At 43.2% G+C, this 22,914-nt stretch overlaps 1 protein-coding gene across 1 annotated transcript; it reads left to right on the forward strand.

Annotated features, from left to right (window-relative positions):
* Window positions 1-404: 404 nt before the first annotated feature.
* Window positions 405-22,704, forward strand: lin7a (lin-7 homolog A (C. elegans); the record flags this gene model as incomplete). Its single annotated transcript, XM_083692049.1, has 6 exons — window positions 405-444; window positions 9,956-10,074; window positions 15,422-15,493; window positions 17,995-18,204; window positions 19,893-20,108; window positions 22,631-22,704. The coding sequence occupies 5 exons, from the start codon at window positions 405-407 to the stop codon at window positions 20,106-20,108; spliced, it is 657 nt and encodes a 218-aa protein (XP_083548175.1). The 3' UTR covers window positions 22,631-22,704.
* Between the last annotated feature and the right edge of the window lie 210 nt (window positions 22,705-22,914).

Raw genomic sequence — 22,914 nt, forward strand, 5'->3', positions numbered from 1 at the left:
CCCTTCATCAGCTGTGATTCCGTGCCGTGCCATGCCATAATTCAAAACCTGCTTATAGCTGTGTTCAGGTAGACTGCAGTCAGCCTGCAGCGCTCAAAACAAGGCACCTGACATTAGCAAACAGGTACAATGGCTTTGGTAGGGGAGTTCAGATACCAGGTTACACAGTTACCAGGGTCTTAAATCCACACAGGCAGGTTTGCATTGAGGCATTCAAACCGCAGTTAGTCCGTTTGACAGGACCATTGGGTCAGTCTGATAGAGCGGGCGGCGAGCGGGAGGTAATCCTCTCTCCCTCCCAGCCACTCCCACCGACGGGCTCTCTACTCTCACTCGCCCGCTCAGCTTGAGTTGCTTCTGATGCTGCAGCTATTGTAGTCGCTCTATCTCCAATAACAGCAGTCATGGCGACAGTAGTGGTCCAACCGCTCACTCTGGATCGAGGTAAGACGCGCAAACGTCGCATTCGTTTTCTTGTTGGATTAATTATCGTTCCAGAACTTGAGCCAATGCAATGGCAAATTGAATATAATTTTAAACTATCGCAGGCTTTCGTGTAGATGTGTACACGATTCGTCCGCTCATTTCTCTCGTCGGGTAACGGTAGAGTATATTTCTACTGTTCGGGAATAACATGTCAAACGGGCTCCCGTTTGGTGCGCCTATTCTGCAGAATTTTATTAAAAACGACTGTGTTCCACTCAAATATTTACAATAATTTGGATTTTAACGCACATTACTCAACCCCACTGGTTATGAATAGCTTGTGTGTATTTATTTATATAGAATGTAACATCCAGTATAATATAATCCCGCTGATTATTTATTTTCTAGCAAATCATTTAGAATGTTGGACGCAATTCTGTAATTACCCTGCGTGCAAAAGCTTGTTCTCTGAAAACTAGACAACTTTTTGATGCGTAAAATATATCACCCAGCTACGTTTGGTCTTATTTGTATATAGCTGAAAGGTGGTTTGGACAGTGAACACTTCTACTGTAAGGGTACAGGTAGGCTACCAATACAGGTATACCTGTTGGCGGTAAAGAATAACATCGGCGTGCGACATGGTTCAGAATTGAACAAAAGGACTCCAGTGCAGCACCTACGTCGTATTTTAGAGTTGCAATAAAATCACGCGCTCTTCAGGTAACAATGCTTATCTCTACAGTGGCGTATAATTCTAATGATAACAGATGGAAGCAGATAAAAGTCATGTGACAAAAGGTTATGTTATTAGCGCAACCCTCAGATTTTAACATTAAAACCATGTAGTTATCATGCGACTGTCATTGGTTCCCCCTCCCCCCCCTAAACAATACCCCCGTCACAGCACTTATCTATTATTTTGATAGCATCTGGCTATTGTTTTAATACATTATTCAAAAGCATGGGGAAAAGACGAATTGTGTACTTTATGAATATTGTTATTTGTTAATATTCAGAGCCCAAAATTATTAATTTGGCATTGAAATACATAGTGTCCAAGCGTCACACAAACGAAACGGGATGGTGTTAAAAATAGAGAAAGGGGATACCTATGGCATTCGTGCCAAGTAAAATGGGCATGCATGACTGATTGCCAAACAATCAAAATAACGTCTTTGAGTAAATCACTGGTGAGGAATCCGAGGCGAGAAAATTATGAAGATTTACCATCGTGAAAAATGGGAAATAGTGACATCCCTCATTTACAAAACCCACATGAACATATTGCCCATAATGAATCGATCATTATTCTAATAGTGACGTGCTGAATGAATGTGACCCAGATTGTGATCATCAACAGAAGCTTTAAGCCCAATAATTCAAATAATATAACAGTTTCCATGTTCCCATAATACCCCTGTATGTCTTTATATTGACTCATAGGAATTGTCTACAGATAATGCTCAGGGGAAAATGTGCTCATTGAGGCGTGATTTCAGCAACTGATAGGTGCTCTAACTCAGTCGATAGTCTCCACTGATATGGGCTTGAATAGGAGTGGATGGAGAAAATTATAAACAAACAAGAGGTCCCACTCAGTTTCCTCCCACCACTCTCAATTCAAGGGATTCAACACAGTAATCTTGGCAAGGGTCACTTCTGGCATATAGATTCTAAACATGTTCATTACATGATAGTGTGCCAGTTTGTTTTTCTCCTCAGACAAATGGCAGTATTTACTCAGCCATTTGGGTATGAGCATGTGTAGAGGCAGTGAGGCAGAGAGAACAATACATTCAAGTGACTGTTCCATATTCACATGTTCCCGCTGCACTCACTGCCCTGCAGCTGTGACCATTTAAAGAGTAATAATGATGGCTTCATAGGAGTTGTCATAGTCAGTGCAAAGAAAGGCAAGAGGGGTTAGAATCTACTCATTTATCAGCTGCTGCCACTTGTGAGGAAACACTGTAATTACTGATGGAAAGAACACTTGGCCTTGTTGAGAGCAGGAAACGTTAGGAGAGTTTGTTGAACACAAACGTAGGCACACATGCATGCATGCACGCATGCACACACACACACACACACACACACACACACACACACACACACACACACACACACAATGACTGCTGAAGAACAGTCCCAAGGAGACTCCTGCTGAAATTCCTCAGATAATCAAAGGACACAGCCAGCGAACCTGTGTTTAATCCTCCTTACTGATTACATCAAATCTCAGCCACTTCCAACATGTCCAACATCCAATTGACAGGCATTCAAATGGAATTGACCTGAATTCTGATTGAGAAATAGTTATCATCATCTGTTTGTCTGAGTTATCATCATCTGACTGATTTATCATCATCTGTGTGCCATGATGTCAGGCTATTATCATTGTGAGAGGGAGAGACGTCTTCCTGACAGGTATTTCCTGGTGGAGAAATGCTGTTGTGAGCTGAATACATATTATTCCACTGATTGCGCTGTGTTGGAAAACTCTTCTGGAGTCCTGCAGCCCAAATACTGTAGGTTTCCTTGGAGTCTGTAAGTTAAGTGGGTCCATTTATTAGATGCCAGACCTCAGGGAGAACAGTAGCTATACAGTACATGTGGAAGTCGATACTTGTTTATGCTTTCCTTGCATGGCTTAATGCCACAATAAATGTCCAGCAACTGCAGATTTCCTTACAGGATGACGTTTGTTGTCGTCTTTTCACAAGGGAACACAAGCAATAAGCAATATCAAGAGGCATAAAACTCGCTCATAATAGTTAGCAGAATTTAAGATTCATGCAAATCATTATGTACATTTAATTTAATCTTTAGTTATAAGTTGTGCCCTGAGGTTTTTTCTGACCTTGTAACCTGATAATGCCGTAATAGGGCCCCCACACATTTTCTTGGTCATGTCATTTAGTGGCCTTGATGAGAGGTTAGAGGCCTAGGTTATTCCCCAAAATGAAACTCACGAAACAATGTTAGTCTGGAGATAGTCTTTGCTTTGCTCCCAGGGGTCATGGTTCGTTTGTTGTTCATAGCCAAAAGCATTGATCTTGTACAGTACCTTTGCTTTGGGTAATAACAGGCCTGAACTATTACAAGGAAGGTGAAAACCCAGCATTGTAATCAACAGAGAGCTGCTGAGAGTCGGGACACTATTCATAGAAGTACTAATTAGACATGCATTAAAAGGAAAAGTTCACTGGGTAATTTGTCTGAGATGGACATCCTCCAAGTAATCAGTCAGGCTAAGGGAGGCAAAAACAGAGTGCAGTGTCATCTATGTCTGCCTTCCCAGAACCAGCCCTCCGCACACCCGCCCTCCCAGGAGCCATTAGCCTATAGGAGTGATTTATTTGCCCTCTATCGTCAAGAATGTCACGGTAGGGCCAATTAGTGCTGATTCACCCGGCATGGGAGGGGATTGATTAAGTGAGGTGTGTCCACTTAAAAAGCCCTCCTGTTGTGGATGTGGCCTAGTGTCTGGCAAGCTTCTGCTGTCCTGTTCCGCTTGAGATCGAGAGTATGGGTGTCATAATGGAAACCAGCATTTTTTTTTATTGTTGTCTGAGTTTCAGCAGGGTACAGAGGTCATGTTGGGTAGCGACAGATGTCAAAGCAAGCCCTCTCCCGGGCAATTTATTGTGCCGTGTAAAACATCCTGCTAGTAACTCTCACAGCAATGTTCTATAAGAACATGTAGTGAGTATTAGTTGAGCCTAGTCTGTTATCCAACTATGAATGAGTTTTATAGTAGGGGCTTGGTGGCCCTTGTCAAGTAACTTTCGGAGAAGCTATAACCTCAATATTTGCATAGCACTCCTCTTTCAATAAACTACATTTCCATGACTTAATGAGCCAAGTCGGTTAATTGGACGTGTTTATTTGCCCCCTGCGTTTTGCCGAAATTGCACGCTGTTAAATATTTGAAAATATATCACAATCAGCTATGCCCTTCATTACCATCGAACTAATTAAACTAAGGAATATGTTGGAGCACTGCCCAGTGTGTGTGTCGAAACAATGATGCTTTGGAACCTCAAAATAATGCTTTGGAACCTTAGCACACATAGCACTGAGGCCTTCTTTGCTTGTTTCTGTGACATTGCAGGTAGGACTTGATGATTTTAACCAGTGAATGTTGAGGGTGGCCTTTGTTAGTCATGCTGCTGCACTGTTTTAGCAGCACTGCAAGCAGCCTGTGTGGTCCTCAGCGCATTTATGACGCGTGTTTGGAATGATGGCCATATTATTAAATCCTGTCATCAAAGTGCAGCTGGAGCAACTGAGCTCAGAGCTGTGATTTTAGGTCTGACATTTAATTGATAGGCTGAATCATACTCTGCTGACTGTTTTTGACACATTGCAATTTATCATTTGAAGGTCAGTCACCGCCAAACATTAAACTGTATGTATTTGATCAAGGTATCCAATAATTTGAGGAACATAGACATACAGTGTACATACATAGATATATACATACATGCATGCATACATACAGTACATACTGTACATACAATACTCTACATAAACAGGATGAACCGTAGCTTTGTGCTTTTCCTTGTATATGTACTGTACTGCAGTTGGCCAGGTCATCATTGTGATTTTGTTTTACTGTGTACTTGTAATTAGAAACGTTTAGATTGTGAGACATGCCATTACCTGGTCAAACGTGGTTGTTAGAAGGGAAAAATTATGACTAAGTACAAGGCTGTCTCATCTGATCTTATCATCAGGGACTGCTAATGAGCATGCTCAAAGAGAAGTCGAACTAGATCAGGCTATTTGGCAGGCAGTATCACTCTGCTTGACATTACCCAATGACCACATCAGCTGTCAGATATTCACTACGAGTGATGTCACATACGTTGCTGGTGTTAAACCAGTACCCATGAGGGACATGTCAATACCAACCTCATAGATTCAAAAATGTGAGTTTGCTATTTATGTTCAGAATTTATCATTTTCTTTTCATTGTGGAGTGCATGAGTAATCTCTTGCTCCCCGTCACTAATACCATTAGTATGTTCAATAAAAAGCAGCAGTATCAACTTGAGCCCAGTTTTCTCTTTCCTTAGAAATAAGTCTGTCAAAATAATCAGCAAAAGGGGCTCAATTGCACACTGTGCTGGAGATTTGCAGATGTGCTAAATATGGTCAAACTGACCCACTGGTGTAGACATCAGAGCTGAGCATACAGTAATATCTCTGAATATTTTGGGGGGAGGGGTGAGTGAGTCTAACAGATGTTGCACACACATCTGGACTCCCTGAGCATCTTTGAAGTTGGCGAAGTGCCAATGGGACGGTGAAGTCTCACGAGAGACTATATATACTGTACAGTACAATAAACCACTGCTAGATGACTGTATTCCCTGAATTGAGTTCCAGAGCTTCCAGAAGTTCCAGAGGTTCCAGAGGTTCTAAATCAACCCCTCATCTCAATCATGAGGAGAACTTAGGAGGGAACATTCACTCTCTGAGCAGTACAGGGCTGGTTTCCATGGGCCTCACTGAGCATGCAAACATCTGCAATGCCTTAATGATGCCCTTCCATGCGTGCTCCTCACAGTTCCTCTCTCAGATGGCTTGGGGACATTTAGTTAGTTAGTGAGGGCAGGATCATGTTTCCTGTGTATTTCCCTCTAGCTGTAGTTATTCATAGACCTGCTCGGTGACATGGCACGTGGGCGGTGAGGGTTTTCTTCCTGCTACACACCGTCGAGCTACTCTCTCAGAGCTTTGTTGTTTTCGTGTTCGTTTTGTGAGGTGTTTTGTCATGCCAGTAGTATAGCTCAGCATTAGGTTTTGTAGATATGTTGCTTCATTGCCAATATCGTTGATCTAGTTCTATAGGACTGCATAGCTGCTCAGTTGGTCTTCAAGGTAATGGGACTCAATGGGGTAATCCGTGATTTGAGGCGACAAGTAATTTTAGTGCAGGCCGTATTTAGGAGTCATTTCAGCGACTGCAACTCTTGATCCCAGCAGTCATCTGTGCTGGTTTGTCATAAACCACAAATCACCCTCCACTGCTAAGCAAACCTTAATCCCCAGGGTTTTATAACCCTAGATCACAAATGGAGGGAACCATGATGTCTCTATCTATCTAATGTATACAAAATACACAATTTCAGCAGGAGAATGCCTGACGTAGCTCTTCGTTAGATTGGATGCAGTTTTTCAATTCTCTGTGAAACAGAGTAGAAAAGTGGATACTGCTGAGTGTAGCTAAAGCATGAATAACAGAAAAAAAATGAAAAACTGTGTGTGCTACTATGGCAACAATTATCAACAAAACCCTGTCCAAGGCCTGAAAGACATTCTGTCCAAAGATTCCATCCCCAATTTATTAAGAATTGACACAAACTTGTCCACAGTGGGGAAGAAATATGACACAATGACAGTTTGACACAAAATATTTGGCACAATATGACACAAAGCGTTAGCTCAAAAGACATCCCAACAGTAATGAGATGGGAAGTGGTCAGGATGATAGGCGAGATGAATCCCACGATGGAGCCAATGAAATGCAACAGTTTTAGAGGGTGGCGGGCGTTTCATTACCTCTGTAATAACTCAGGATGCACTAGGGAGTCAGTTGCCCACAGATCGCGTTACAAGCCCACGGATCACGTTGCTCACCGGGACCTGCAGACCACAGATCGACCGGCCCTTACACCAGCCCCGCAACCCACCAGTCGCTTCGCTCACCGGCCCCGCAGTCCACAGATCCACCGGCCTATCCACTAACCCACAGCCCACAGATCCACCGGCCCACCTGAAATTCTCCCAGATGGCCAGTTCTGGAAGCAATTCCGTGTTTGTGTTTACAGTATTTTCACACACTCTGAATAGGAGAGATAGGATATGACCTTTAGGGCTCTCGCTAGAGTATTTGGAAGTTGTGCATCATTCAAAAGGGAAACAGGCCTAGATGATTGCTCTCTTGTCATTTGTTACAAGACTCTTTGCCCGATTGCCTTGAGCGGCAACTTCGATGAGGAGTTTCTTTCTAAGTGGTCATAGTTGTTTGTCTGTGAGTACCAAAAGAACACACAAAAAAACACAATGATCACAGGGATGTTTTAGCAATCATAATTCTTGGAGCAAGTGTCGACATAGCAGGCCTAGTCCAAGCCCTTGATGTGGATTAAGACATTGGTGCTAATGAGCAAGTGAGAGCAAATGAGAATGCTGAAAATCTCTCCTGCCCAGGCCCTGACCTTCACATAATGAGAAATAAACGCTTAGAAAACTACCAGCAGGTGCTTTACTGTAGCTGCTTGGAACAATACCAGCACATTACTGGCAAGTCATTAGTGCAGAGCAAACTTGTTTTATCAGGTAACACAGAGAAAAAGACCTCATTCAAGGTTGCTTATGGATGCCATTACTTTCACGTCTACTGAAACCCATTAGCGAATCAACAGGGTGGTACTACATTAGCTTCTAGCAACGGGGCATCATTGAAAACGTAATGTAGCCTACTGTAGTCATACATCTACTCTTATGTCTCTGCAGTGCACCCACACCCACACTCACAGTTAGTGTTTTTGTTCCAGCCCAGCAGTAACACACCTGATGTACCCTATCTAGTTATCGCACAGTTTCAACTAATGATGGGTTATTGCTGAGCTGAAACAACACACACACCCTGTGGGTCCCTCCTCTACCGGAGTTTAGAAACACCAGATGAGGGTTTTGGTGTCCTTTATCCTCCGAACAGCTTTAACTCTTCACACCTGTCAGGCTTCCCCCCGGCACACAGAGGTCTTAATACCTGATCATGATTCCTGACAGGACAGAGAACATCCAGCCGATGTCCTCATATACCACCTGTAGTGATCGTCTCTATCTGGTATAGAACGCTCCGTCTGATATGATTTGTGGTACACAACACTTGGCTATCATTACGGGAGCTGCTGAGTGGAGTTACCATGATTAATGCCTTATATAGATCCCCCCGACAACTCACAGCCCTGTCCAAGTGTGATATGCCAATTGAATACTCATTGCACCGTTCTTATAGTGCAGTAACCAAGCCTTGTAGAAATTGAGCCCACTATTTCACCTGGATCAATGCAATCCACAGAGGTATTGCAGCGAACTGGTATGGAAATAGTTATTTGTGTTAGTTCTAAGTTCATCCTTCTGTGATATTTGGTTAACAGAAGAAGTACGAACTTTTGTATATATGTCTGTTTACGTAACGCGGCCAATGACCCGGGTCGTTGTCAGCCCCCGTTCACACCGAACTCGACCTGGGAATTACTACAGTAGATGCCAAGGTGGGTAATACCATGGCATAGATAGACAATACCAACAATAGATAGGTTGATGTCATAGACACCTAATCCTCTGGAATGGAGCAATTAGCCAACCATCTTATTGCTGTCGTCCAGTTCTAAACCAGCTATAACAGGAACGTAATGCAGAAGTGGCATGTACTGTATAGTGTTTGTAACTGTTGTATTTCCTAAATAAGATATCGATAACAATTTCAGTGCACTGCAATTCATGTGTAAACACTGTCCTCTTTCTAAAATAGAATGCACCACCGATACCAATTGAAATGTTTTGAGCTTAAAAAGCATTGTAAGTATCAAACAGCTGTATTCAGGTAAATTAAGTTGAGTCTCTCTGTCCATTTTGAAGGTGGGTTGGTGTTTGTGGCTTTAACCATTTAAGGGCAGTAGCGTCTTAGCATCTGATATTGTCGTATCTTTTTCAAGTGGCATTATTGACATTGGCTTGGCCGTGCAATGTCTTGTGCATGTGATTACTAATGGTTTGACCCTTTTCGAGGAACTCGGTGATTGCAAACTAGATTATTTGGCCTTATTTGGACCTTTGCACTGCCTTATGGGAATAAAGTGGTTTGCCAAATACACATTATCGACCTATTCTGTTTTCATTTGTTCATTTTTAAACAACTAACCTCATGATGGAGCACATAACTCCCTCCCCTCTCTTTGCAGCGTGTACAGTATTTTCCTTGTTAGTTTTTGTCATTTCCCCTGCTAGTCTCGAGGGGCAACGAATTAATCAGACACACTCCCTGGCCTTATTCAGGGGACGGTAATTAGGGGCGGAGAGCTTACTAGACACCAGCGTCACAGCCTTCAACTTAGGGCATAATGGGCTTGTTTAAAAGGGCTCTAATGCCCGCGGGTGCCCTCTCTTGCCAGGAATCACACTACCTTTGAACTGAATCATTCCCTCCCTCAGAATCCGCCCCCCTATTTCGCATGTAGGCATTGTAGCTGTCTAATGCAAACCATGGTGTGATTGCTTTCTCTCTCTCCCTTTCTCCCCTTGGCTTGGACTGAGTCTATTTCCATTATCCTCCCTATCGATTCACTCCTGTGTCTTTCTCAGGGCTCTACTGTTAATGTAATTTAATGGGACATTTTTTTCTCCCTTTCTCTCCCTCTCTCTCTCTCTCTCTTGGGCTCTCTCTCTCTGTTCTCTCTGTCTCTCTCTGTTATCTCTGTCTCTGCTATTTCTCTCTGTGTGTTAGATGTAGCCAGGGCGATCGAGCTGCTGGAGAAGCTGCAGGAGTCTGGGGACGTCCCGGGTCACAAGCTGCAGTCCCTGAAGAAGGTGCTGCAGAGTGAGTTCTGCACAGCCATTAGAGAGGTGAGTCATCTGACCCTGGTCATCCTCTACCCCATCATGCCAGCCACGAGGATTGGACCACGGGTCAGAGAACACTTATGGGCCTCTTTGAAACATCTGAAAGTGGTATTTTCTATTCTTATCTGAATTTACCCCTCCTAAAAAGGGGACTATTTTGTCAAACAAACAAGTGTTAGAAATGAAAAGCTAAGAAATGGATTGCGCACAACAGCATAGACTGCCAATATTGATTGAGGCACTACGCGATTGGCTTCTGTATAAACAAAGGGTTAATTATGTCAAATCAGACATCCGGATATAGACAGAATTGATCAGATCAGTCCGGGCAACGGATAACAGTAACAACAGGATGTGACGGCCATATCCACACTCTGGACTGTGTTCATATAACAGGTGGAGGCTGGTGGAGGTAGAAATCGGACAACAGGCTCATTGTAATGCATGGAATGCTGTGTTTTTCATACCATTCCTCATTCCATTCCGTGCATTCCAATGAGCCTGTCCTCCGATGTCTACCTCCACCAGCCTCTCATATACTGAAGGGAATGTAACAGAGGGGGATCGATGCTGTCACTGGCAGCAGGCTGACAGTGTCCTGGTCTGGGTGTCAGGCAGAGACAGGGGAGGCTGGTGCTGCCTGGTAGTGGACGGCTCATCTCTCTGCCAGCATAGGGCTGATGATACACCCACTGCTCTTCTGAAAAAGGTTACAACAGCTGGCCATAAAGAGGGAAAGGGAGGGGGGAAAAAAGCATTCCAACCACAAACAGAACATGGTCACCAGGGAAACTAGATATCCGCTACGATTGGTTGCAGAGCCAGGCCAGCCATGGTTTCCAGTCAATTACAGCCGTGTTTGAACTGACACTTTGCCATGTTGCAAATGGTGCTTCTACTCATAGGCATCTAGAGGGCTGGCAATGATGAAGATTACTATTGTTATTACAGAGATCATTATCTGTACATGCTGCTGTTTAGATATAGAACAGCTGTGTCCTCAAATGTTCTGTTCAATGTTTATATTTTAAAGCCAAAGATGTCTATGGGTTTGATAATGTGTTAAAATGAATAAAGATATTTTAACATTACGAATAACAATGTATAATTTATCCATAAACCGAGGTATCTACCCAAAGGAATGGAAGCCAGCTGTTGTTAGTATTTTACCAATCATTTCAAAAGCTGCAGAGAGGGTAGCCACTGAGCAATTGCCTGATCATACTGATAATACTAGTGATTTCTCATTACACCCCATGCAATTTGTCTTCAGAGCTAATTATTCGACTGAGTCAGCAAAGTAGTGGTAGGAGCTGTGTTTTTTAGATTAGCAAAAAGCATTTGCTCCTGTTAATCACAGAATTCTACTCTGAACGTTTAATTTCTCCCACATTGCTTTAAAATGGGTTGCTGTTTTTTACTATCTGACCTCATAGGTCCAATAGCAATGTGTCCGATGATTATTATGTGCAATGTCTTGACTTCTGTGTGGAGACGTAATTGTAGGCTAAATCCTGACCTATATGTTTTGTTGTCCATTGTCCCTGTTCAAATAAACTTCATAATAATATCAGTTGTTATTGGAAACAGTTTCTAAGAACAGCTTTCCAAGACAGATGATCCAGTGAGTTTCTCCATGGAAAGCCAGAGAACATAGCATTTACAAGGAATGTGCAATACCGTGGTGTGTGTGTGTGTGTGTGTGTGTGTGTGTGTGTGTGTGTGTGTGTGTGTGTGAGAGAGAGAGAGTGTGTGTGAGAGTGTGTGTGAGAGTGTGTGTGTGTGTGTGTTAGTGTGTGAGAGTGTGAACCAGTTTAGAAACCAGCTTGTAGCCATAACCCCACTGCTCATTAAAAGCACATAATAATGGATGATAATTATTCTTCCACATATTCCCTCTTTCTCCTAGCCAATGAATTTCCCAGCAGCCCCTGATTCTAGAACATACTGCAGCAAGAATAGAGGACTCCTCCCACTCTCGTCTCTCTGAACTCTACTATTAATTGCTCCTGTGATCTAATCAAATTCTAATCAGATTTGACCGCATCTGACCCCTTGTACTATCCTCTACGTCCATTGACGCTGAATGTCCTCTGAAGTTTAAAGAGCTATTACAGAACAGTGGGAACCTGCCTCAGCTCAGAGCCCTCTATTGTTGTGCAATTTGATTCACCAGCATGCCATTTCATCAATGCAGATGCCCTAGACCGCATGAGGGCCGAGTTCAGGTATTATCAGCCATTCGATTTTTCTCCCTCCTCATATCTGCTGGAAGAGCTCATTTCATGGTGTAGTGAGCAGACACACCATCATAGGGGGGCCGCTTCATCAAGTCAGTACTATAGCAGAAGAGTCACAGAGGCGATACGGGCCAAAAGCCATCTTCACAGGGTCAATAGAATTCACAATCACGTGAATCAGCCTAGCTATTGGATGACATGGCTAACCGACTGTCTATCTGGAAAATGGATGGGAGGAAAAATGGATGTCTGCTAAGAGCAGAGAGACCAAAATGACAGAGACGTGGTGTTTGATGAGCAATTCCTTCCCGGCACCACGTCTATCAATGACAGCGGAGGGTCTCCGTGCATCGCGGTCCACTAGCGTCACCGTGCATCAACCTGAATGAGTCGTCAGAGGCAATCGGCCTTGAAAATGGAGAGGGAAGGACGCTATGGGACGACTGGAGGCGCCGACTGGTTGGAAATGATGGAGAGAGCCCATCTGGAGCCACACTGTTAGCCCCACTCACGACATTCTGCTTTTTAAGTCCCCCCTGAAAGCCGAGACTAAACTGATTAACCTGACCACATGATTCATTAAGTTTAATTAAGTGGAATAAAACAGTAGTTGTTATTTTCCCTCATTTTAAAAGACAGTATTCTAATAAAGGGATTAATACTGTTTTCAATGAGCGGAAATCAATTATGCGGCCATACATGCAACGATAACGTAACAGTGAATAATAGAATAATGTCTCATTATGAATGCGTATAAAGGAGAGGATTTATGGCGGTTCCATTGAAGGCGAGGCTTTGTGTTCGCTGCGTATGATGTGCTGGGATGAGAGGCTCTTCATTTAATAATATCTATGAGTTTAATATTGCCTTTTTGTGTGACGCTGAGAAGAGAGAGGGAGGTCTGTGAATGAACATTATTAAGCATTGTGTTGCTTCAGCCGAAACGCTGTCAGCAAGAGATGAGAGAGCTCCTGAAGGCTCCGTCAGAGAGAGAGAGAGAAAGAGAGAGAGAGGGAGAGGGAGAGAGAGTGAGGAAGAGGGAGAGGGAGAGGGAGAGGGAGAGGGAGAGGGAGAGAGAGAGAGAGAAAAAAATGCCCCATTAAATTATATTAACAGTAGAGCCCTGAGAAAAAGACACAGAGACATGCACACACACACACACACACACACACACACACACACACACACACGCACACACACACCCCTGAGGGACAGGGGAGAGTGGTTATATTATGGGATGGCAGAATGTACACCTCAACAGGAGGAGGAGTATATAGACAGAACAGATGCCTTTAGGTCTACAGACATCTCACAGCTCTTGAGCAAAGTGCACATCCCTAGAGCAGTCACAACATAGACTGACTGACAACCAGAAGATCACAGTGATCTGTACTGTGTCCTTTATATTGTGGCTTTGCTTTGCTAACCATTGATTGACAGAGCATTAGGCTAGGTGAGAATTCATTAAAGACATTATAGAATATCCTACTTTTGCCAGTGAACTGTGTGCTCATTGCGATTTATGTCCTCAATGCCGATTGTTTTATCTTTTCGGTAAGAATATTGAAAAATGTAAGAATATAGAGCTTGGTGTTATTTACCCATACATACACGGGTGTGAGATGATGAATGCAACTAGAGATGCATTCCAGAGACACAACGAAAAAAACGAATGATTAAATGTTGTTCTTTGTGAAGGGTTTGAGTCGTCACAATTCCACTTTGATTGCTCGTTGAATAATTCAACAGCAGTTAGCCATGAATCCAATTTGCACTCCAACTAGTAGATGTTTGTGCATGCCGTTAAGTAAATTACAGACAGAAATAGTATGACCTTTATTGTTATTCAAATTATCCAGGCTCTCTGCAAGGCAAGGCGTCTACTGAGACCGTGAATACATTCCATACATCTTAAGTGTATTAAAATCTACCTCAACCTACCTCTGTTCATTACTTATATTCAGTGATGGATGTCTGCAGTGTCAGGGCGATGAAAAACGACACTCTTGTGTGTCTGATCATCTTGATGATAGAGCACTTGCACCAAACGGCTGCAGTTCCTCTAAAGGGCTTCTCCTAATGGTTCATCCACACGGAGCTTGACTGAACACAAAAAGGATGTAGGCTAGAGTGAGTCACACTGAGCAACTGCCTGGTATGATGATGTCGTAGGGTGTAGGACGATGTGTCATGTCAATTCCAGCTTTAACAATTAGTCAGAACACTGATGATGTCTTTTTTTCTGTTAGTTGCTCCAGATCAGGGTCTAATAATGGCACACTGCCACAAGGGTTCATATGTAAATGTTATTAAAGCGGCAAGATGGGATTGGTACATTCATTTGTGGACTTTTAAATGAATTACATATATATCCATTGATTCTTGAATGTAGTTAGTAACTTATATAACAAAATGCATCATGAGCTTAGTTCAACTGGCTGTCCACAAATGTAAACAAACACCGTAGTGCTTCAAAACATGGTTAAAACTATTATTTTGACTCTCGTGGATGGTCAGTCCTTGCGTCCATAGCTCCGTCTATGAATTTTAGAGTGGTTTCATTTCTCCAGCCCCCCCCTCCCCCCCCTCCCCCCCACCCCCCTCCCCCAATACATTGGGCAAACAGACACTTCCTACTACAGTGAGGACAGAATGCACAGTGGCTACAGAAGGGGAGGGGTCCTGGCACACGACGATACGCAGAGATAATTGTATATGGAGATCGGGATTCAAACAATCTGTGCCAAAACGCTCAGCTCCGCTCTCTGCTCTACGGTTCATCTACTCAGTGCCAATGTGTTTAAATTACAGTGGGCACATAGTGAGAGACAGATCTCTAGGGCCAGGCTGTACCACACCAGTGTGTGGAATCGATGTGTGTCCCTAAAGCTAGGTGTCAGGGCTCGGGACTGTTTGCATATGGTAATGCAATGTTTGAGGCAGGATGTTGTTGAAGAAATGTTTTTGTCACTCCTTGTCGCCTTCATGGAGTGCAATCTCTCCTACGCAGTAGGTTACTAATATACAACTTGTTACAATGTCATTTGGAATATGGGAATGTGAAAACACTCACTGTTTGTTTTTCTGTGTCTGTTTTTCCTCTCTCTTAGGTGTACCAATACATGCATGAAACTATCACGGTTAATGGCTGTCCGGAGTACCAGGCACGAGCCACAGCTAAGGTGAGCAACATACTCAAATCTCACAGATGTGGCTGCATTGATGGCATCTTCAGTAAGGTATGAGTGAATGTGTAACGTGTATCAGGTTAATGTCAAGCAGGTTTGGTGTAGAATTTATTTGTTAACAGAACTTGTATGCCAACACTTGCGCAAGTCCCTCCACTACCACTAATTCAAATTCTATTTGAGGAGTTCTTTTGAGGAGTCCTTTTGTGAAGGATGAAGAGGGTTGACATCTTGACAGTGAAGGGCAGGCAGAGGGTGAATCTGGAGACTTCCATCAGAAGCAGAGCAAGGAGGAGAGGAGAGGAGAGGAGACAATCTCAGTCCCTCACCACCCAGCTGTGTCCACTCCTCACCCTGAGAGAGAGAGGGGTGGGGGGTGGGGGTGGAGAAGGCCTTTTAAACCCACTTAGCTCAAAAGCGTCTGATGTTGAACGCAATGCTGGCCTATCCCAGGCCTAATTTGAATGCATTTTGAATTGTGAATGGTTTTTCCCCCGCAATATTATACAGCGCATATTCATAGACTAATATCTTAGTTTTAATAACTTCATTTTTCAAAGCCTGTTTGGAAGAGGAAAAGTAAATAGCATAACCACTCTACAAAGCGGTGCATTTTACACTGATAATAATAATTATTGTTGATACTGTATAAATGATGGGCTAAGCCTGTCTGAATATGCACTTAATTTAATTCATGAGACTGCTTATAAACAGAGGCAATGACAGATTCTTAAATGCCTTTCAGCCTGTGGCCGTGCTGGAAACTTTGAAAAGTTTGCTAAAGCATATTAAAACACAGCCACCAACGTAGCAGTAATTAACATGGACCATACGGTGGCGTGTGCACACAGGAGTGACTTCAATCAATGACATTGAAATGAGATGGTGTGTCGCTTTTGAAACTGCCACCCTCCAGAGAATTCTCACTTAGTTCAGCTGGGTCACAGGAATTTCATCAGCCTCTTCAATGACATTTATTGCGCTATTGAAAAACAGTGATCAAATGACAGGAGCAATGCTGCTGAAGCATTAGCAGAGTGCTACCTACTATCCTATTTAGATGCATTTTCTGTGCTGCTGCTGGTGCCAATGACATTTGTGTTCCATCTGAGCACTAGAGCACTTTATCGCCAAGTTAATTTAATCAATTTAGCCTAAAATTCCTGGCCTTAAATTTGTATAAACTGTCATAATAGAGGAGGGAGACTATTTTGGGTACGACGCTCCAGAAAAAAAAAATGCAGATGTTAAGTCATTGCAGATGTTAAGTCATTTACATACAATATTGTGACTTCACTTGGATGATTTCCCAAGAGCTTGCATAGCAATGTGATTACGAGTCTATGAGTCTTCTTTGCACTTCAAGAAGCTATAGCCATATGCCACCATGTTTCTTACTCACAGGAACAGAAATACACTTGTGAAGGTCGATGCACTGTGGGGCTGGTAGGCGACAGTGTGCATACTGAGTACCTTCTTTCTTTAACTCACAGTAGGAGAGAAAGAGAGAGAAAGAGAGAGACAGAGAGAGAGAGAGAGAGAGAGAGAAAGAGAGAGACAGAGAGAGAGACAGAGAGAGAGAGAGAGAGAGAGAAAGAGAGAGACAGAGAGAGAGAGAGAGAGAGAGAAGAGTGAAAGAGGGAACAGAGAGAGACAGGGTGCTGGGAGTGAGAATGGAAGATCTCAAAGAGTGGAGTTTTGCCTGGTGGGTTTACGTCATTTGCAAAGCTTCTGAGCTTCTGAAACCCTGCCCATTTTTACCCCGTCGTTTCCTGAGATAGCTCTGGTCCATAGTGAGGCTGACTTGACAGAGTGCCACCTGTGGCGGTGAAACTGACGATCAGTGGGCACACAGCCTTTGTCCCTGCCACCCGCTCGTCTGCCTTTTCCAAGCCTGCCTAACAAGCTCACGGGCGTGTTTCAATATTCAGATCACTAGAAGAAGAGCTTGCCTTCAAATTGAAAAGCAATCCCCAGCCAGTGGAGTTTTAGCGAAGGTGGCTCACAGCAGAGAGATTTAGTCTGGTGGTGAAATTATCTTGCTTCTTCTTCTCCAGCTGCAACAAATATGTGGTAATCCATGTGCTTAGAGAGCCATGAAACTTCTCTCATGAGTATAATTCGCTAGACTTGGCTCTGCTTTGTTATTCTCAGCCTTACTGAATGTCCAAACTCAAATTACAGAGAAAGAGGTCAAAAGGTATAACCCACAGAGTGCATTTACGTATGTCTGAGATGCTTTGTTTCTGTGAGAACTTTGGGGTCTGTTTTGCGGTTGGAATGTCCATTCCCATTCCTTGCAGCCTTTCTAAAATCAATACCTAATCTAATTGTGTAATAGTTTAGAACTAAATGTGGGTCTCCTGCAGGTTAGGTGTTAGCCAGCTGAGCTAAAGCCTAGACATAAGCTTGGGGAGCTAATGCAGGTATGGTTGAATTAGTCATGTACATAATAACACACTCACCTTTAACCCATCTTGTACCGCTTCCTGCAGGCCACAGTTGCAGCCTTTGCAGCCAGCGAGGGCCACTCCCACCCACGGGTAGTGGAGCTGCCCAAGACCGAGGAGGGGCTGGGCTTCAACGTGATGGGCGGCAAAGAGCAGAACTCGCCCATCTACATCTCTCGCATCATCCCGGGGGGCGTGGCCGAGAGGCACGGAGGGCTGAAGCGAGGGGACCAGCTTCTGTCGGTCAATGGCGTGGTATGTCTACAGGCTGTTCTCCAAGCATAGAGCATAAATGGTTGGGAGGGAACTTTTTTGCAAGTCCAAAAAAAGGTTGTGGGTGAACTTTTTGTCCCCAGTGAACCAGGCCTACTAGAGTATTCCATGATACATTTTTTATTAAGAGGATAAGAGGCACTGGTACATTAGTGGTTATTTCAGCGTATATAAATCTGACACATAGAACAGATATAGAAGAGAGATTTCTTACTTTTGTTGTCATTTCTGACAGTTTTCCTGACAAACCAATAAACCATATCGAGGGATAGGGATTTTATCTAACCTTTTGTCAAACTGTCACAACTGGAGTTTTTCTATCAGAGTGATGTGCAGTCTGACTGCTGAATCGATAATAGTGAGTCAGGGTTCAAGAGGCAGGAGAGCTTTTGTCCGCATCAACGTGTTTTGATGTAGATCTTAGGGAGAGCAAAATGCCTTTTCCTCAACTAGCTAGAGTAGGTTTCCAGACACTGTCACATTTTTGTCAAGGCAATGGACATGAAAAGAGAAAAATGAATAGCTTTGTAATGACTCTGTAAAATGCCATCGTGACATTATCAACAATAGCTCTGATGGTTGAGATCAACCTGAACAGTAGGGGGGTAAAACAGTAGCATGTTATTTTAAGGTACAGTGACGAATGAGTCTAGTGACTAATGAGTGTTTAATCAAATAAAATCAATCAAATCAAGTTGATTGTAAAGTGCATTTCACAAGAATGTCACAACACACAGGAATGTGTGTATGGACTTCACAACAATGTTAATGTCAGGATGTGTGAGTTTTAAAACTGTTTAAAACTCTTGATCAAGAGACGTTAAAGAACAACCATTATTATAAACAAATCCATCTTTACTTTTCATAGTTATGTCTTACGGCACAGGAAGCCCTGCCTCTGTGGCTCAGTTGGTAGAGCATGGCGTTAACAACGCTAAGGTTGTGGGTTCGATTCCTGCTGGGACCATATACGCATACTGGAAAATGTATAGGTGACCTGTCTATTTTTTTCATCATGAGCAAAGTGTCACCATGAGAAAAGTAGTCCAAACTTCAAAGGTGTTGGCCTTTTAAAGACTCTCCTTTCTGAATCCCTTTTCATAACAGTCTGATAATGCCACTGAATGAATACCAATAGGCACGTTAATGCCAGTATGTGTTCAGACTTAAACATTTGCCTGCAGATAAACACTAATCAAACACCAAGCAAACCTCACAAAGGATTCATTTGATTTGTTGCTGGTGTCTGGAATTGTAATGTGAACGAATCCCATTAGTGTGGGTTTGAAGAGGAAGTTCTAATTATACCAAACATGTAATGCTTGCTGAACTAAGTAGAAATAGAAATGGAAACCTAATGGGCTAACTTGTAACTGCTTGAAATTGAAGCTGCGCTGCTGCATAATTGCATATATTTGAGCTTACATAAAGGTATTACATATTGTAGAAAAGAAAGGTTCAATACCAATTAAGAAAATAATGTGAACTTGTTAGAACAGAATATCACCGACACATTACTTTACAAGCCAACTTCTCACATTGCCACCACATCACTTGTATGTCCTCAATCAAGTAACAACGATGCAACCCCTCTCTCTCTCTCTCTCTCTCTCTCCCTTTCCCCTCCTCTTCCCCTCCCTCCTTCCACCCACCCCCCCAACCCCCAAAAGAGTGTGGAGGGGGAGCACCACGAGAAGGCGGTGGAGCTGCTGAAGGCGGCCAAGGACAGCGTGAAGCTGGTGGTGCGCTACACGCCCAAGGTGCTGGAGGAGATGGAGGCACGCTTCGAGAAGCTCCGCACGGCCCGCCGACGCCAGCAGCAGCAGCTCCTCATGCAGCAGCAGCAGCAGCAGAACATGGCCACGCAGCAGAATCACATGTCGTAGGTGAGGCTTTTCATTGCTTTAAGGGTGGTGGGCCCCTAGGGGTTCGACTGGAGGAGAAGAAGGGAAGGAGGAGGAAGAGAGGAGGATGGCATGGATGAGGAGAAAGGCTGGTGGTGTAGACTAAGTGCATGTCACATGGTAAGTAAGGGTAAGAGTAGTTCACTCACCAGGTCTTCTGTATCTTCTTAATTGCAACTCATCAAGCTACGATTTCCCTTTGATCTACAGTATGCTGACAAATATCTTAACGTCTCAAGGGGTTTTTGGAAACAGGGCTGTACTTTTCTGTAAGATTGTGATATGGAGAGTCTGGCGGTGTGTCTGGAGATGCTCTCTGCCTGTCGCCAGCGGACTGTGAGATGATTATCGTCTGTCTCACGGCTTGTTGAGTCAGTCACGAGTAACAAGGGGCAGTTGCCTTCACTTGTTTATGCAGAGGTAATAGCCTGGTTAGAAAATGAAATGTAGTGGCATATTACAGTCCAGTCAATAAGCAGAGTGCTGCAAAATGTTGTCATTTAGCACCTTTTAAAAACACTCCGCCTATTAGACACAAAAAGTGTCGCAGTCAGACAAGGTCCAGTGGATACTACTTTAAGATCCATTTACGTGTCATTTCACAACTGAATAAATGTGTTAGCGCTCCACTAGTGCTTTTTTCATATTGAACTGACAGAACAGGCAACAAAGGAAAATGTGTTGGTTTTACACGGACACTGAACCCAGGAGTGTTTTGAAACCTTCAGGAACAATAGTAGCCCTTTTGAGTATAAGTTACCATGGATAACATCAAGCTGTTACATTTTTTATTGAACATATGCTTGCATCAAACATTACCTTCCTGGAATGAGGGCTTAAGAAACAGGAGGGAATGGGTTTGTGAACGGAGCCATAACTGATTCTACAATGTTATGTCAGTAATTCAACGGCTTGTGGCTTGTGAATTATTTATGCCTAAACAAATCAGGACCCTGGCTCATGGCTCACAGGATGATGAAAGCATTGCAGTTGCTACAAAGAAAACCAATCACACTTGCTATGGTCTCGCAATGCATAATGACCAGAGCTGCAATCATTCCACAATGGTTGGAAGCTCTTAAAATGGATCTACCTGAACTACTGCATATTCATAAAAGATGCTCTGTTGATTACGTGTTAGTTATTTTAAATTTTCAGCGAGATCAATCAATTCTCACACTTTATACAGTCCTTATATCCTCTATAAATGTGGAAGTAGGTCTAGTGTATATTCTCGCATTACTAAATTCTGGAAGCCTAAAATGACCAATGTTGCACACATCGAACGAGTCCACTCTCTGTTCCAATTACTAATTAAATCATGGAGCTGTGCATGTCTTTGGTAGGATATAAAATCAAATAGGATAATATGTTATGTACACTGTAGATTATAGGAAAATATGCATATCTACTTCATAGAAAATACATTTGGAGAGCCTTTATGCACAAACTAAAGAGATAGTTGTTAAAATCATCCTGAAATTTGTTAAATTCCACTTATTTAATCCATGGTAATATTGGGAGGGGAAAAGGTCATATTCAATGATCCCCACCAACTCATTGTTGGAGACCTGCCCACCACATTCTACGCTAACTGAAACTTTGCTAAACGAAATTACCATCTTAGCAGCTATTTCAGCTAAAACGTAGTCGTGTGCAGCGCTCTTTCGTGGAAGAAAATTGGAGCTCTTTAAGTGTACCCTTGACATTTACAGAATTCTCAGAGGACCTAACACCACCATAGGCTAGGAGAATGAGCAAACTCCCTCATCATGTAGCTGCATATCTTCTCTTTCACATGGCCTGGTGCTGCATTGGAGAGGTATTTAAGAGTTTATAGCGGTGTGCAGTAGTGGCATCCAGAGAAGGACGGAGCAGGGTTCATCTTGTGTCAACGCTGACATGCTGACTACAGCACTTTGCTGTGGTGGCCAAGGGGCCAATGGCCAAGTGACACACATGGAGGGATGGACAGGCTGCATGCCATGGCAACATGCGCCATGCCATTGCATGGAATCTATGCGTCATTCAACTGTTCCCTGACACACTGCCTGATGGCGCTCTCTCTCTCTCTCTCTCTTTCTCTCACTCTCTCTCTGTCCAGGACATTCGACACAACAGGCCTTACCTTTTAAACACTGACCTACTGTATAAGCTCTGGTGTTAGGAGCAGGTGGAAACTAAAGGGCAGTTCATTTACAAGGTTGTTTAATGACCTTGTGTTGTGAATTAATTGCTGTGTTTCATGTTTGGCACATTATCAGTTTGACACCCAGAGACCATCAGACAGGGGTTGAAACAATGCTCTCAACAACCTTTTACAACTATGGTGATCTATTATGTTGTGGAAAATTCCAAGCAGCTTTAAATTGAGAGCAACTGACGAGGAACTGATTTTGCAGTCACAGTAGAGCACACATACTTCTTCCGAAATAGATATAAACATCCCCTGTGAAATAGTTTCAAGCATTGCTCTCAGATATTGTTCCATTCGTCCTTCACAGGTTGTTCCAAAAGAAGAAGAAGAAGTGAAAAAGACTGGGAAAGCGGATCTCAAAGTCCATCTCTGTGTGCGGACGATCCTAAAGGAACCACCTGAGAGTAGAGAATACTGTCAAGCGGTGAAAACTCTCTCTCCCCCTTCCGTCTAGGCTGCTGCAGCAAAAACTGAGAGATGTGTGTCCTGAAATGTAAACATTGGTGCTTTAAAAAGATGTGCACGGTGACATAAGAGCAAGGCTAGCACTGAACATCATCCGTTAGACTTTTGTGTTCATTCATTTTAAGT

The sequence above is a fragment of the Argentina silus genome, assembly GCF_951799395.1.
Source record: "Argentina silus genome assembly, chromosome: 20".
Classification (NCBI taxonomy): domain Eukaryota; kingdom Metazoa; phylum Chordata; class Actinopteri; order Argentiniformes; family Argentinidae; genus Argentina; species Argentina silus.